This window comes from Saccharomycodes ludwigii, chromosome I (genome assembly GCF_020623625.1).
Source record: "Saccharomycodes ludwigii strain NBRC 1722 chromosome I, whole genome shotgun sequence".
Classification (NCBI taxonomy): domain Eukaryota; kingdom Fungi; phylum Ascomycota; class Saccharomycetes; order Saccharomycodales; family Saccharomycodaceae; genus Saccharomycodes; species Saccharomycodes ludwigii.
Genome location: NC_060200.1, coordinates 1,051,658 through 1,064,749, shown reverse-complemented (window position 1 = coordinate 1,064,749; position 13,092 = coordinate 1,051,658). Strand labels below are relative to the sequence as shown.

The following is a 13,092-nucleotide window of genomic DNA, read 5'->3' as shown; positions in this document are numbered from 1 at the left end:
TAATAAAGAATTAATTACAAATTTTAATAATTGAATTAGATTACAAAAGTATGAAAAATCCTAGAAAGAAAAAGAAAAAGAAAAATAGAGAACTGAATAACATATAAAAAAAAAAATATGGTGACAATAATACGCCCAACGTTAAACCGGAAATAGCAAATCAATCTTCAATCAACCTCTTGGTTCTTTTGTAATTTTCCATAATTTCACGTTCTAAATTTATCTCTTCTTTGTCACTTCCGTCTTCTTTTCTCTTTATAGTATGATAGCATTGGTGACGTAAAATATCCTTCCATGAATGCGATTTGACTTGTTCAATATATTCACTTAATCCATTACACATCAAAAGTCTACTTTCATTAATATCACGAACAGATGGTCTTAAACTTTTGGCATAAGATATCGAATCCTGTAAAGTTGCCTGACAATTATTCCTCATGACATGAGATATTAGTAATGATGTTAAACTTTCATCGTTTCCACTGTTGCTCACAATTAAAACGTTTCCCATGTTCGCACTTTTGCATAGAGTTATGAAATCATTGAAAACTTCAAATTTTAGCAGGCCATCGCTTGTTATGATATTTGACCGTAGGATATTAATGGATTGTGAATTATAAATATCCTCTTCCCTTTCCACCGTAGATAACGCCCTATTGACAAAGCTACTCAATTGTGCAGAAAATATCTGGTTATAACACATAATTTGAAATAATTTTTCATCATTATAGTCACTTTTAGAAAAGGTAGGATCAAAGTTAATTAGAACGTAAGCATACTTTTCCATGGGAATGTTGGCACAACATTTCATGGCTGAATAAACTGGCATACCTGTGGAAATTATAAACTTTATATTATTTGTCATCAAAAAATCCACTCTCGTTAGAGCATTTAATGGACCAAAAAACACATTTTTTGTTAATTGTTGAGGTTCTAATTGGTTTAGAATCTTAGCCAATTCGTATTGATTTTGAAAGGACATTTTTCCCAAATTTTTTATTTTTTTTTTTTCTTTTTTTCTTTTTTTTTTTTTTTTTTTTCTAAAAAAATAAAAATAACTAGGTTTCTAGAAGTGTTTTGGAGAAAGCGTATAGGAGTGGAGAGAAGATTGTTCAAATATTGAGTCTCAAACTGGTTTAATAGTTTGAAGAAAAAAAAAAGAAAAGGAAGAAGGAAAGAAAGAAAGAAAGAAAGAAAGAAAGAAAGGAAAATACTTCATATAATGTTTACAGAAATAATGGGAGTAAGTAATCACCAGATGAACTTTTACTTTCAGTCGAGAAGTAAAGTAAAAATGATAAAGCGTTCGATGAAAAAAGTGAAAAATTTAAATTCCAACTAAAATAAAAAAGAAACGAAAAAAAAAAAAGAAACGAAAAATATATTTTGTGTATAACCCTTCTTTCGTGGAAAGTGATACTCTGTTGTAATAACATGAAATTGACCCGATGGTAGCCAGGTTAATAATCAAATAAGTCCTTAAATAATCGATATTCTGAAGTTATTATTTAATTACGCTTGTAAGCATTAAAAACATCAATGTGTATTATATTTGAGTTTTTCCATGTTCCTCTCCTTCCCTTTAATGCCTAATTTTTTTCCATATTTCACATTCTTTCCGTGCGGATGGTGTTAATAATGGGATGGAAGATTTAAATTTTCTCTCTATTTTTCACCCCATGACTGAGTAACAATAATTTAACACTATCCATGAAGAGATATCTTATAAGTAATAACAGAGTAAAATAGCATCGATGATTTGATCCAAATAAAGCAATTTTATAACTTTATGTTCCTACTTTTCCATTTCCTGGGTCAGGGTTATAACCTACTATATGAATGTATAATGGCAAACACTTTCCTTAAGGGAGAAAAGTTAATATTAAAGAAACCAAGTAAATGAAATTGCAACTATTTTCAACATCAGAAATTCAGATCTTACCCCACGCTTTCTTATTTCAAGACAAAAAGACAAAGATTCAACATTTAAAGGAATAAGACAAATGATATTATAGATAAAAAAAAAAAAAAAAATATAAGTATAAACAAAAGTCATTAAAAAAAACCTAAACTAAAATGTAATAAAAATAATTAAAAAAAAAAAAAAAAAAAAAAAAAAAAAAAAAGGAAAAAAATTTCAATAAAATCATTAAAGGCCTCACTTTATTTTAACATTAGTATTCTCCTTATTATTCTGCAAATTTTTAATTTCATCTTTCAATTTTTGAACTTCTAACTCATATAACCTTTCATTATTCTTCAAATATAAAATATAATCAATAGCCTTTTGCAAAATAATACTTTTGTTCAACTTGCAAGGTTGCAAACTGCTGCTATTATTGCCAGTATTTGTAGCATCATCGTTACCGTTACCCTCAGTATTATTATCACTGATACTATCACTCCCGTTATTGTTTTTTACATTCCCTAACAAATCTTTCCCCCTAAAGGAGGCATGTACTTCAAATGCAGTGTCTTCCGAAGCAACCCATGGTATAATCTTCTGCAATCTAGCAATTTTAGTATTTATATTGATTCTATACTTTTTCTCTATTTTATTGTGGGCTTCCTTTTGGTCAGGGGTCATTAGCTTCCTTGGACCTCTCTTCCTCTTTTTGCTCTTGTTTTCCATTGTCTTTTTCCTTAGTAATTCTATATCGTTATTGGTGAACATAGGAGATATCAAATCATCCTCAACGCCTACAGCGGTGCAAGCAGCACCAGTGACAACAGCACTCGGTGTTTCTGTTTTAATATGAACATTTTTTTGTTGTTTCTGTTGTTGGTGCCCACCTTTCTTACTGGATTTAGGTTGAGATTCAACAGAAGTAGTAGATCCGGTTTCACTACAGCTATTTGGATCAAATATAGAGTTAAAGTCGTCTTCATCTCCATTGTTAACATGCTCCTGGTAAGAGTCGGCAATTGGTAATGGAGACTCAAAAGGAGATGATGATGAAGAACAGGACAACATAGATGGGCCACTGCTATAACTTCTTACAGCATTAAAAGGCATTAACAAAGGCTCGCTACCACCATTATTGGGATTAGATACAGCTGCGGCATTTGCAGCCACAGGATATTTTTCATTCTTAATAGCCACTTTGGAAGCAGAAACAACAGCATTATTATTATTAGTTTCAAAATTTATATCATTACCATAAAACCAAATATTATTGGTATTATCGTTTCCCACCATCCCTTTATTTGTGGGCTGAACTAACCATTGCTCAAAACCGGTAGGAACAGGGATTGAGCCACTGTTTCTGTTGTTATTGTTATCTTCGATAGTATTCATTATTGTATTTTGTGGTTATGGTATATATTTATGGATATGCAACTTGTTATTATATATGAAATACCTTGATTTTCTGAGGTAATATTTGCTAAATTTTTACTCAAAATAGTACGGAGACGACAGAGGTGCAGATTGTTCGGTTTAGATTTAGGCAATAAGAGGAAAGAGGGGAAATATGAGAGAAGAAAGGGAAAAAAAAAAAAAAAAAAAGAAAAAGCAAGCGTAACATGTTTCAAAGTAGTTCACAATGTGTAACAAAGGGTGAAGAGTAGTGAAAGAGAAAATAAAAAGAAAAAGAAAAAAAAAAAAAAAAGGAAAGGGGTGGATATTAATAAATTTTGTTATGTAAAAGTGCACTTTCATTCCTTCATTTATATATCTTATTTTTGATTATTTTTGTTAGTGTGATTTCAAATCAATTTTATTAAATAAATAATTAATTATAAAAAAAAATATATACATATATTATTTTTCGTCATTGAAATATGCTCTAGGTATTGTATTGTATTTTATTTTTTTTACTGCACTCTTCTTCACCACTATTAACTTTTTTTTATTTTTTTTTTTTATTTTTTCTTTTCTTTTTTTTTTTTTAAGGAATACGTTACTCCTTAATAATAGCTGTATGTTAAAAATGTCCATATAAAAAGAAAAATATTCATTTTGTTTGGAAAAAGTAATTTTTTTAAAAAAAGTGGAGAAACTTTTTTTTCTTTTCTGGATTATTTTTTTACAGCCAATAAAAATAATACACGTAATATATAGCTAATTACTATAATTGCACATGTCTAATTATATTATAGCATTTATTGTACCACCTTTCCCCCCCCTTGTTTTTATTTGGTTTCATCAAGAAAAAAAAAAACAATAGTAAGATAAAATGTAAATAAAAAAAAAAAAAAGCTACCCTAAAAAAAAATTTCATTGCACTGTTTTTTTTTCTTTTTTGTTGAAAAGATTAAAAAAAAAACATACGAAATCTAGGAAAAGGTTAAAATTTTAAAAACAAAGTACAAAACCAAAAATCTTGAAAATTCTATATATATTTTAATACATTGATAATCCGACATTATTAAGCGAAAAGCTATACAATTTCACCCCTTCCTTCCCCACCAAAAAAAAAAAAAAAAAAAAAAAAAAAAAAAAAAATAACGAATATTAAAGTCATTAACTTTTATGTTTTTTTTGTAGTGGTTTCTTATAGCACGTGAAAAAAATTGTATTTTTTTGCTGCTAATCTTTTCAAATATTAATATCTGATATTATTTTAAAAGAAAAAAAAATTTTAGACTGTTTAATAGCCTCAACACCAATAGTAAATATGTATATACAAGTTCATTATATTTTTAAATCTGGAACTCTAAGCCAAATTTTCTAGATATTGAATTTTGATCTGCCAAAAGTAATACTAACAATAGAAGTTACTTCAGTTTATTTTCAACGTATTAAATGTTGACATATTAATTTTTCTTTTCTGTTACGATAAGGAAATAAAAACATGGAACGTAGTAGGATTTGTCGGTAAAGAAAACTGTAAGCCAATATTAGAAAGGAATGCACATATAAAATAATGTATTATAAACATTCCTGAATTATACCGAAGCAATCATGTATAATTTTTTCTTCTTTAACTTCTTAATTATTATTTTGGTCAATATTTTTCCAGTAAATAAATTTAAAAAAAAAAAATGCTCGAGATTATATTAGGTTTTTGTAAACGATGAGATAGCTTGTTGAACCGAGTGCGACATTTGGCTTTCTCCCTTCTTTAAACAGTTGGAAATGTTCATATTAAACACCATAATTCATGAAAATAAATAAAGCGATTGTTAAGCTTAAGACAAAGTTTACTGTTGTTTTTTTTTTTTTTTTTTTCAGATTACTAAATTACATTTGTTTTTAATTATCATTTTTGTTTTATTTTTGTAAATCAAAGAGCTTGAATAGTACATAATTTTTTTTTTTTTTTTTTTTTTTTGCGTTGATTTAATAAATGATACCATATAGCTGCGTTTTTATTGCGCTCATAGTATTGTTCAAAATATTGCTTCTGCCCCTATAAATAAAAAGTAGTCCAAAAATATTACCCTATAAATGGAATTATTACCATTGTTGTCGGTTTTTTCAGCATTACCTTACTAGAAAAATGTACACGTATACACTTATCGCGTTGTTACGTTATAAACTAAAAAAAAAAAGAAAAAAAAATGGCCTCATATCTTCTAATTTTTTTTCTTCATAATGGTATATTTCATTGTAAGAGATTAATATCAATATTTTTGCTTAATTTAAAATAAATAAATAAAAAAAAAGGGGGAAAGAGAGCAAATAAAAAAATTAATCCGTAGATTCAAGAGCCTTACACCTTATCTTATTTTCTTTGCAAGAACATTTTTAAAAACGTGGCAATTAAAAAAAAAAAAAAAAAATATTCTTTTGAAATACGGAAAAATTATTCTTATTTTTAGAAGACCCGGAATAACTTTTATTTTTGTAATAATTATGTTTTTTTTTTTTTCTATACAAAAATCCATTCCCCAAAAAAACTCTTTTGAAAAAAAAATAGGGTGATAATTTTTTTTCTTTATGCAGTTATCTCCGTTTGTCGTCGCAAATATATTAAATTGTCTTTCCAAATTGATTTCTTTATTGTTAGAAATTGAATATTCATTTTTTTTTTTTTCTTTCTGATAGAAAATCTTTATTATTAAGATAAATTATTTCTTTGAGCGATTTGTTTTGTTGTTACCAGCCAGAGAAGAAAAAAAAAATAAAAAATAAAAAATTAGTCTCTTTTTTTTTTTTTTTTTTTTTTTTATATCTCGTACATGATCCAATTAAGAAAGTCGTTGAAAATACTTTAAAAAAAAAAAAAAGGAAAAATTAAATAGTTATGATAGTGTTTCTTGAAATAGTGTATTTGTCTAGGAAAATAAAAGCAACAAAAGTTAACATCATATTAAAAAAAGAGATCGATAGTACTAATAAACTGTAGTTATCCTCATCTAATATATATATACATGTTTGCTTAAAATTTTTTGATGTTAAACTTGCTTGAGATTTGTTTCTAATGTTTGAGTATGTCCTCTACCAGTATGTAAAATAGTTGGTGGCTTCAATGACATAAATTAAAAAGCGACAGAAAATATACATAAACTTTTGTTACCAAAAAAAAAATAAAATAAAATAAAATAAAATAAAATAAAATAAAAAAGGTATATTTTTCTTTTTTGAATTTAATTCGCTTTTATTTGAACCTAGTAATATTTATATGCGTTATTCTTACATCATATGCCATAACATACAAAGTTGAATAGACAATTAAAATAAAATTTACAATGGGTGCAAAAGATGAATATAAGATGCATAGACCAAATGAAAAAACATAATATTAATTAATAAAAATACAATATACTACATTACTTGTAGACCACACCTTTATTAGTTGCGATAATCCTTCATCAACCAAAAAGAAAAAATAGCTGGAGAATAAATACAAGACTTTGGTCACAATCATGTTGTTTTTGATAATAGAAGAAGCTATAGAAGGAACAATAAGTGGGTTGAATAGAATTAAAAAAGAGGTAGACGTACCCAACATACTTTGAAGCTTGTTCTACTTTTTTTTTTTTTTTTTCTTTTTTTTTTTTTTTTTTTTTTTGAAAACAAATCTAGAAAAGCCCCACACCCTTTAATGAACGGGGCAACAAGGTTATATGGCACTTAAAAACAATGCGTCAAATTACTAGATGATGTGGGATCAAATAGAAGTAGGAAAGGCATTCTTTAGAAAATCGGAATGGCTGCGGCTTAGTAATCAAAATATCTACTGTACTGTAAATCTTTATGATGTTTAACATGTTTTTTTTTTCCCTTCTTTTTTTTTTTTAACTTGCGCTTAGAATTCATAATTATAAAATTACCTAATACCTTTTAGTCTGAAAAACGTTAAAAATTGTTTATTTTTCAAATTTTAGATTATATCTCCATTATGCTCAAATCTGAATGATCAAATAAATATTTGGTACTGAGAAATAGATATATATATTTTTTTTTCAATATTCTAATTCAAAAAAATGTAAAAAAAAATGTAAAAAAAAAAAAAACATTCAAACATATGTCGATATTCATTCGTTAGAACATCAAATTAATAATTACCAATAATTGATTCTTTATCATTCCCCCCCCCGGTATTCCAATCCCATAATAAATTTATTATCAATATACATGCCAATAAACGAAAATGACTTGGAATTATTTTTGGAATCAACAAGCATTTTAAATTCCTCTAGTCAAAATTCAATAGACAAAACTACTTCTAACGCAGAACTAAGTAATATAGAACACAGTACTTTATTAATTCCACGACCACCCCTATTAAAAACTGGTACAACTTTATCGGAACTCAAAATACAAGAGGGAAATGACTATTGTAATCATGATTCCATTAATGAAACTGAAGAGGGGGGGAAGACCGACAGTATAAAACAGCAAGAAAAAAATGATGATGCTTTTGAAAAAGTGCATAGTAACAACAATAATCGTAGTTGCAACAAAAACAATAGTTATTTTAATCCAATGCTTCAGTCACCAACTAGGATGCCTCAAAGATACAACAATTATGATGAATATATGGAAAACAAAATTTTCCAACAAAATAAAAATGATCAGAAATTAATAGCCGAATATGAAAAACAGTTTAACAAGACATACCCACAAATTTTCAAAAACACAAACATTTACATCAATGGTTATACCAATCCTACCAGACTACAATTGCATAAACTGATTGTTTTACATGGGGGCAAGTTTAGTCATTACTTAGCGTCTAAAAGAAATGTTACCCATATCATTGCCACCAATTTGACCAGCAAAAAGAAAATCGAATTTAGAAAATATAGAGTGGTTCAGCCAGAGTGGATTATGCAAAGTATTGAAGCAAACAAATTGCTCAAATGGCAGGATTATGCACTTTTATTGAATGACACAAACATCAATAACACCACAGACATAAAAACTCTAGTGACCAAGGACAGCACAAAAAAACCTCATCTTGATTGCAATCATCCTGATTTTTTGGCATCTTTTTTCAAAAACTCAAGACTTCATCACTTGACCACTTGGAAACTAGAATTACAAAATAAACATATGAAGTTCAACCCAGTAGGTGCCCATCATAATAGGATAAAAAAAATCATTTACTATATAGATTTTGATTGTTTTTTTGCTACGGTATCCGGCCTAAAACACAACGAAAATAGCAGTCTTCCTATTGCTGTTTCGCATGGACAAGGTAACTCAGATATTGCAAGTTGTAATTATGCTGCAAGGAGCTTTGGTATTAAAAATGGTATGTGGGTGTCCCGTGCAAAGCAATTATGCTCTACTCTAAAGATATTGCCATATGAGTTTGATAGCTACAGAAAAATTTCAGAAACGTTTTATGAGCTGTTGTACGATAAATTTGATACAGTCATTCCATTATCTGTGGATGAAGGTGTTTTCATTGATTATCCGGAAGATATTGATTATAAAGGAATTTCAGAAAAATGCATGGACATACGGAATTTGCTATCTACAAAAACAAAGTGCACTGTGAGTATAGGTGTATCAAATACTTTAGTTTTATCCACCTTATGCTTAAAATCTGCAAAACCGAATGGATTCAAAATATTTTTACCACATAATACAGAAAAAGAAGCTGTAGCTAAATTTGTTGGTAGCTTCCAGTTAACAGATCTTCCAAATATTGGACACAAAACAGCCGACAAGATAAACGAGTTGTATAGTCCAAGTTCTATAATTACTTTAGCTGACTTACAAGCAAATCTATCGTCATTATCTTCCTTTAATAAGCTGAATAAACTCGGCGGCAAACTGTCGAGAAAAATAATACTATATTTAAAAGGTGAAGATGACATAGATAATATATCCAAAATAAATACTCCGTTCAACTATTTCCGGAAAAAATCATTATCCGTAGATATCAATTGGGGGATACGATTCCAAACAATTGAGCAAGTTTATAACTTTATTGACAGAGTCGTTGCTCGCTTGGCATCCCAATTGAAGAGTATAAATATGGCTAGTTCACAATATACCATCAAGTTGGCAAGGCGTAAGGCGAATAGTCCAATAGAACCACCCAAATATTTGGGTATGGGCTTATGTGACATCACATCAAAAACCGGAAGATTTCCCGCTCATACCAATGAAAACTATATTATGTCTCCTGAAATCAAACAATCTTTCAGGAAACTTTATATTCAAGCACCAATTAGCTCCTTACGCGGGATATCTATTACATTATCCAACTTGAAAACAAATAATGATCGAGATATTGGTAGTATGCTAGATAGGAAAACCAACAACACTTTGGATAATTTCCCAAGATTGCACCCTCCTTTACCGCACGATGTGCCATTAACTATGAGCAATACTGAAAATGCGGACCAAATGGTCACCGTCACACCACTGCTACCATCAAACGATAATAATAATAATAATAATAATAATAATAATAATAGAAGATCAATTGAAAAAAGAAAATCCAGATCGCCAGCACGTGAATTTTTTAACAATTATCATAAAAAGAAAAACCAAGAGCGCGCGAAACATCATTTTTCTACGGAGATAGACGAAAACGCATTGAAAGAGCTACCGCTAGAAATGCAAAAAGAGATACAAAGAGAATACGCAGTAATCAACTTGGTGAATTCAACAAAGCGAAGTGCTTTGGAAGCCCCAAAAATCATTCCAAAAAAGAAGTTAGAGTCTATTTGTTGTTTCAATCCACCAATTCCCTTTCAAAAATTGCTAAATCCTAAAGAGATCACGGCTAGGTTAGACACCTGGATCTTACAAAATATCGAAAGGGGCCCCAGAACTGATGACGCGCTACTATTAGTTCAATATTTGAGGCGGTTGGTTAAGTTCAATAAAAAATCGATGCTATTGTATATCGTAGACCATCTAGAAGAGCAGATAGACTACTACAGATCCTATTATAGATCGGCATCAGATGATCCACAAACCAGCAGCAACCACCACCAGATGCCCGATGGAATACTCCAGTGGGAGAAATTGCTAGTCCTGAAGATACTGCCGCTAAGGGAAAGCAAAAACCGGGCATAAAATGCAAGCCCAATGTGTTACGCAACTATGTTTATTTCGATTATAAACTTATAAATTACTATCAAAATAATTTCAAAAAAAACTTATATAAAATACTCATTTCGTAAAATCATACATATATATATATAATTATATTAAACCAAAATTTCCAATAACATTGATTTAAGCCTTAACAATACGTAAAGTGTTAGAGTGACCAACACCAGAGTTGGAACCTTGGACAGTAACAACAGAGTCACCAGCGTTCAAGATACCGAATTCCTTAGCCTTTTCGACACCGAATCTCAATCTTTCTTCGACATCAACAGTCCAGTTAGAGTTAACAGCCTTTTCATAAACAAAACTGAAAACACCTCTATATAGATGAGAGAATCTAGCAGTTCTAGCGTTTCTGGTAACCAAGATAATTGGAACATTTGGTCTGTATTTGGAAACCAATCTAGCAGTGGTACCAGTGGTGGACAAGACAATAATGGCCTTGGCTTCTTCTTCAGCAACAGAAGCAACGGCAGCAGCAGCAACAGTTTCAGTGGTGCTAGTTGGCTTTGGAGTCAAGTTTCTCAAGTCATCGTAAGTTGGACCGTATGGAATCATTTGTTCAGCGATCAAAGCAGTTTCAGCCATTGTCTTAACAGCATTGACTGGGTAGTTACCCTTGGCAGTTTCACCAGACAACATAACACAGTCAGCACCATCCAAAACAGCGTTACCAACATCGGAAACTTCAGCTCTGGTTGGTCTTGGGTTGTAAGTCATAGATTCCAACATTTGGGTAGCACAGATAACTGGCTTACCGACCAAGTTGGACTTGGCAATCAAGTGCTTTTGGACAGCAAGAACGTGTGGAGCTGGAATTTCAATACCCAAATCACCTCTGGCAACCATAACACCATCAGTAACCTTCAAAATTTCATCAAAGTTGTTGACACCTTGTTGGTTTTCAATCTTACAGATGATCTTGATGTCCTTACCCTTTTCACCCAAAACTTCTCTGATAGTCAAAATATCGTTGGCAGTTCTGATGAAAGAAGCAAAAACCATGTGAACACCGTTCTTGACACCAAATCTCAAATCTTCCTTGTCCTTTTCACTCAAAGCTGGTAAATCAACATCGGTACCTGGCAAGTTGACACCCTTGTGAGAAGAGATCTTACCGGCATTCAAGGATTTGACCTTCAAAGTCTTGTCATCAACAACTTCCAAAACTTCAAAAGACAAAATACCATCATCAACGTAGACAATCTTACCCTTTTGGATAACCTTGGTCAAGTTTTTGTAGTCAATGAACATAAGTTTGTCATTGGAGTCCTTGGCGTATTTTTCATCGGTGGTGAAAATCATTTCGTGGTTTGGAGGAATTGGGTAATCAACATCGTTGGTGGTGTTACCAGTTCTGATTTCTGGACCTTTAGTATCCAAAGCAATACCCAATGGTCTACCTGGGTACAATTCTTCGGATTTTCTAGCGTTGTCAATAACACTTTGGTGGTATTCGTAACTACCGTGGGAAAAGTTCATACGGACAATGTTCAAACCAGCCTTTCTCAATTCAACCAAAACTTCTGGGCTGTTGGTTTTTGGACCAATAGTACCAATGATAGAGGTTCTTCTCAAAGCATTGTTAGTTGTTGGTTTCAATTCGACCAACCATTCTAATTTAGAGACCATTTTTGTTTTGTTTATGAGTGTTTTGTGTGCTGTTAATAAAGGCTATGTATAAATTTCCTTTGTTAGTTTTTTTGAGTTTTTTAATAAGGAATGAGAAATTTAAATTATTAAAAAAAAAGGACTAATGACAGAAGAAAAATTGAGAAAATTAACCGAGAGAAAAAAAGAATAGAAAGAAAAAGGTATTTATCGAGCGTACTCTTTTATATTTATATATTCTTTTTTTTTTTTTTTTTAAAAAACTTTTTCACTCAAATTTTTTGATTTTGCTTGTTCTTGAAAAGAAAATATTATGTATATGGAATAAAGGGGGAGGAGAAGGCTAGAGCATAAGAAAATTGCATGATGATACCATTTTTTTTTTTTTTTTTTTTTTTTTTCAATGTATTTTCCCAACATGATATGTTATTAAGATACCTAACGAGTATAGTTTTAGTTTACTCAATCAATTATGTAGGAGTATTTTATTCTTTTACTTTCTATTTTCTATTTGAAATAGAGGGAAGAAAAGGAAAAAAAAATCAACAAGTACAATGAAACATTTACTCGAAGCCAGTGTCATCACTATTATGGTTAAGATGAATATGTTAATCAAAAATACTGGAAATAATAGGCTTCCACTAAATCAAACTAATTTAATATTACAAAAAGAATCTTTTCTTGCTAACAACAGCACCAAACCGCTTGTAAAATTTATTTCTTTTTTTATATTTTGGCTCGTTTAATATATTAATCCCCGTATGAAAAAGAAAGAAAAAATAATACACGAAGCTGCTGGTTTACACATTTGCGACAAGAAAGGTAGCGAGTTATATACAGGAAGCTCTTCCCTTCACTTTTTTAGTATACACTGGAAAACATTTGAAGCAAACGTAAAAAAAGAATAAATGAATATTATATTCAGACTTAAAAGTGTTTCCACCCCCTTTCAAAAAAAGAAATAAAACAAAAATTATTTTTCCAACTTCTCACCTTGTTCTTTTATTTAATAG

The 13,092-nt window shown here is 30.1% G+C and overlaps 4 protein-coding genes across 4 annotated transcripts; 1 reads left to right on the top strand and 3 right to left on the bottom strand.

Annotated features, from left to right (window-relative positions):
- Positions 1 to 160: 160 nt before the first annotated feature.
- Positions 161 to 982, bottom strand: SCDLUD_000450 (uncharacterized protein; the record flags this gene model as incomplete). The annotated part of the gene is made up of 1 exon (XM_046078520.1): positions 161 to 982. One exon carries the CDS (start codon positions 980 to 982, stop codon positions 161 to 163), a length of 822 nt encoding a protein of 273 aa, XP_045936785.1.
- A 1,176-nt stretch (positions 983 to 2,158) lies between these two features.
- Positions 2,159 to 3,298, bottom strand: TYE7 (Tye7p; the record flags this gene model as incomplete). The annotated part of the gene is made up of 1 exon (XM_046078521.1): positions 2,159 to 3,298. The coding sequence occupies one exon, from the start codon at positions 3,296 to 3,298 to the stop codon at positions 2,159 to 2,161; it is 1,140 nt and encodes a 379-aa protein (XP_045936784.1).
- Positions 3,299 to 7,525: 4,227 nt separating this feature from the next.
- On the top strand, positions 7,526 to 10,432 carry REV1 (deoxycytidyl transferase; the record flags this gene model as incomplete). Its single annotated transcript, XM_046078522.1, has 1 exon — positions 7,526 to 10,432. The coding sequence occupies one exon, from the start codon at positions 7,526 to 7,528 to the stop codon at positions 10,430 to 10,432; it is 2,907 nt and encodes a 968-aa protein (XP_045936783.1).
- Positions 10,433 to 10,594: 162 nt separating this feature from the next.
- CDC19 (pyruvate kinase CDC19) lies at positions 10,595 to 12,100 on the bottom strand (the record flags this gene model as incomplete). The annotated part of the gene is made up of 1 exon (XM_046078523.1): positions 10,595 to 12,100. One exon carries the CDS (start codon positions 12,098 to 12,100, stop codon positions 10,595 to 10,597), a length of 1,506 nt encoding a protein of 501 aa, XP_045936782.1.
- Between the last annotated feature and the right edge of the window lie 992 nt (positions 12,101 to 13,092).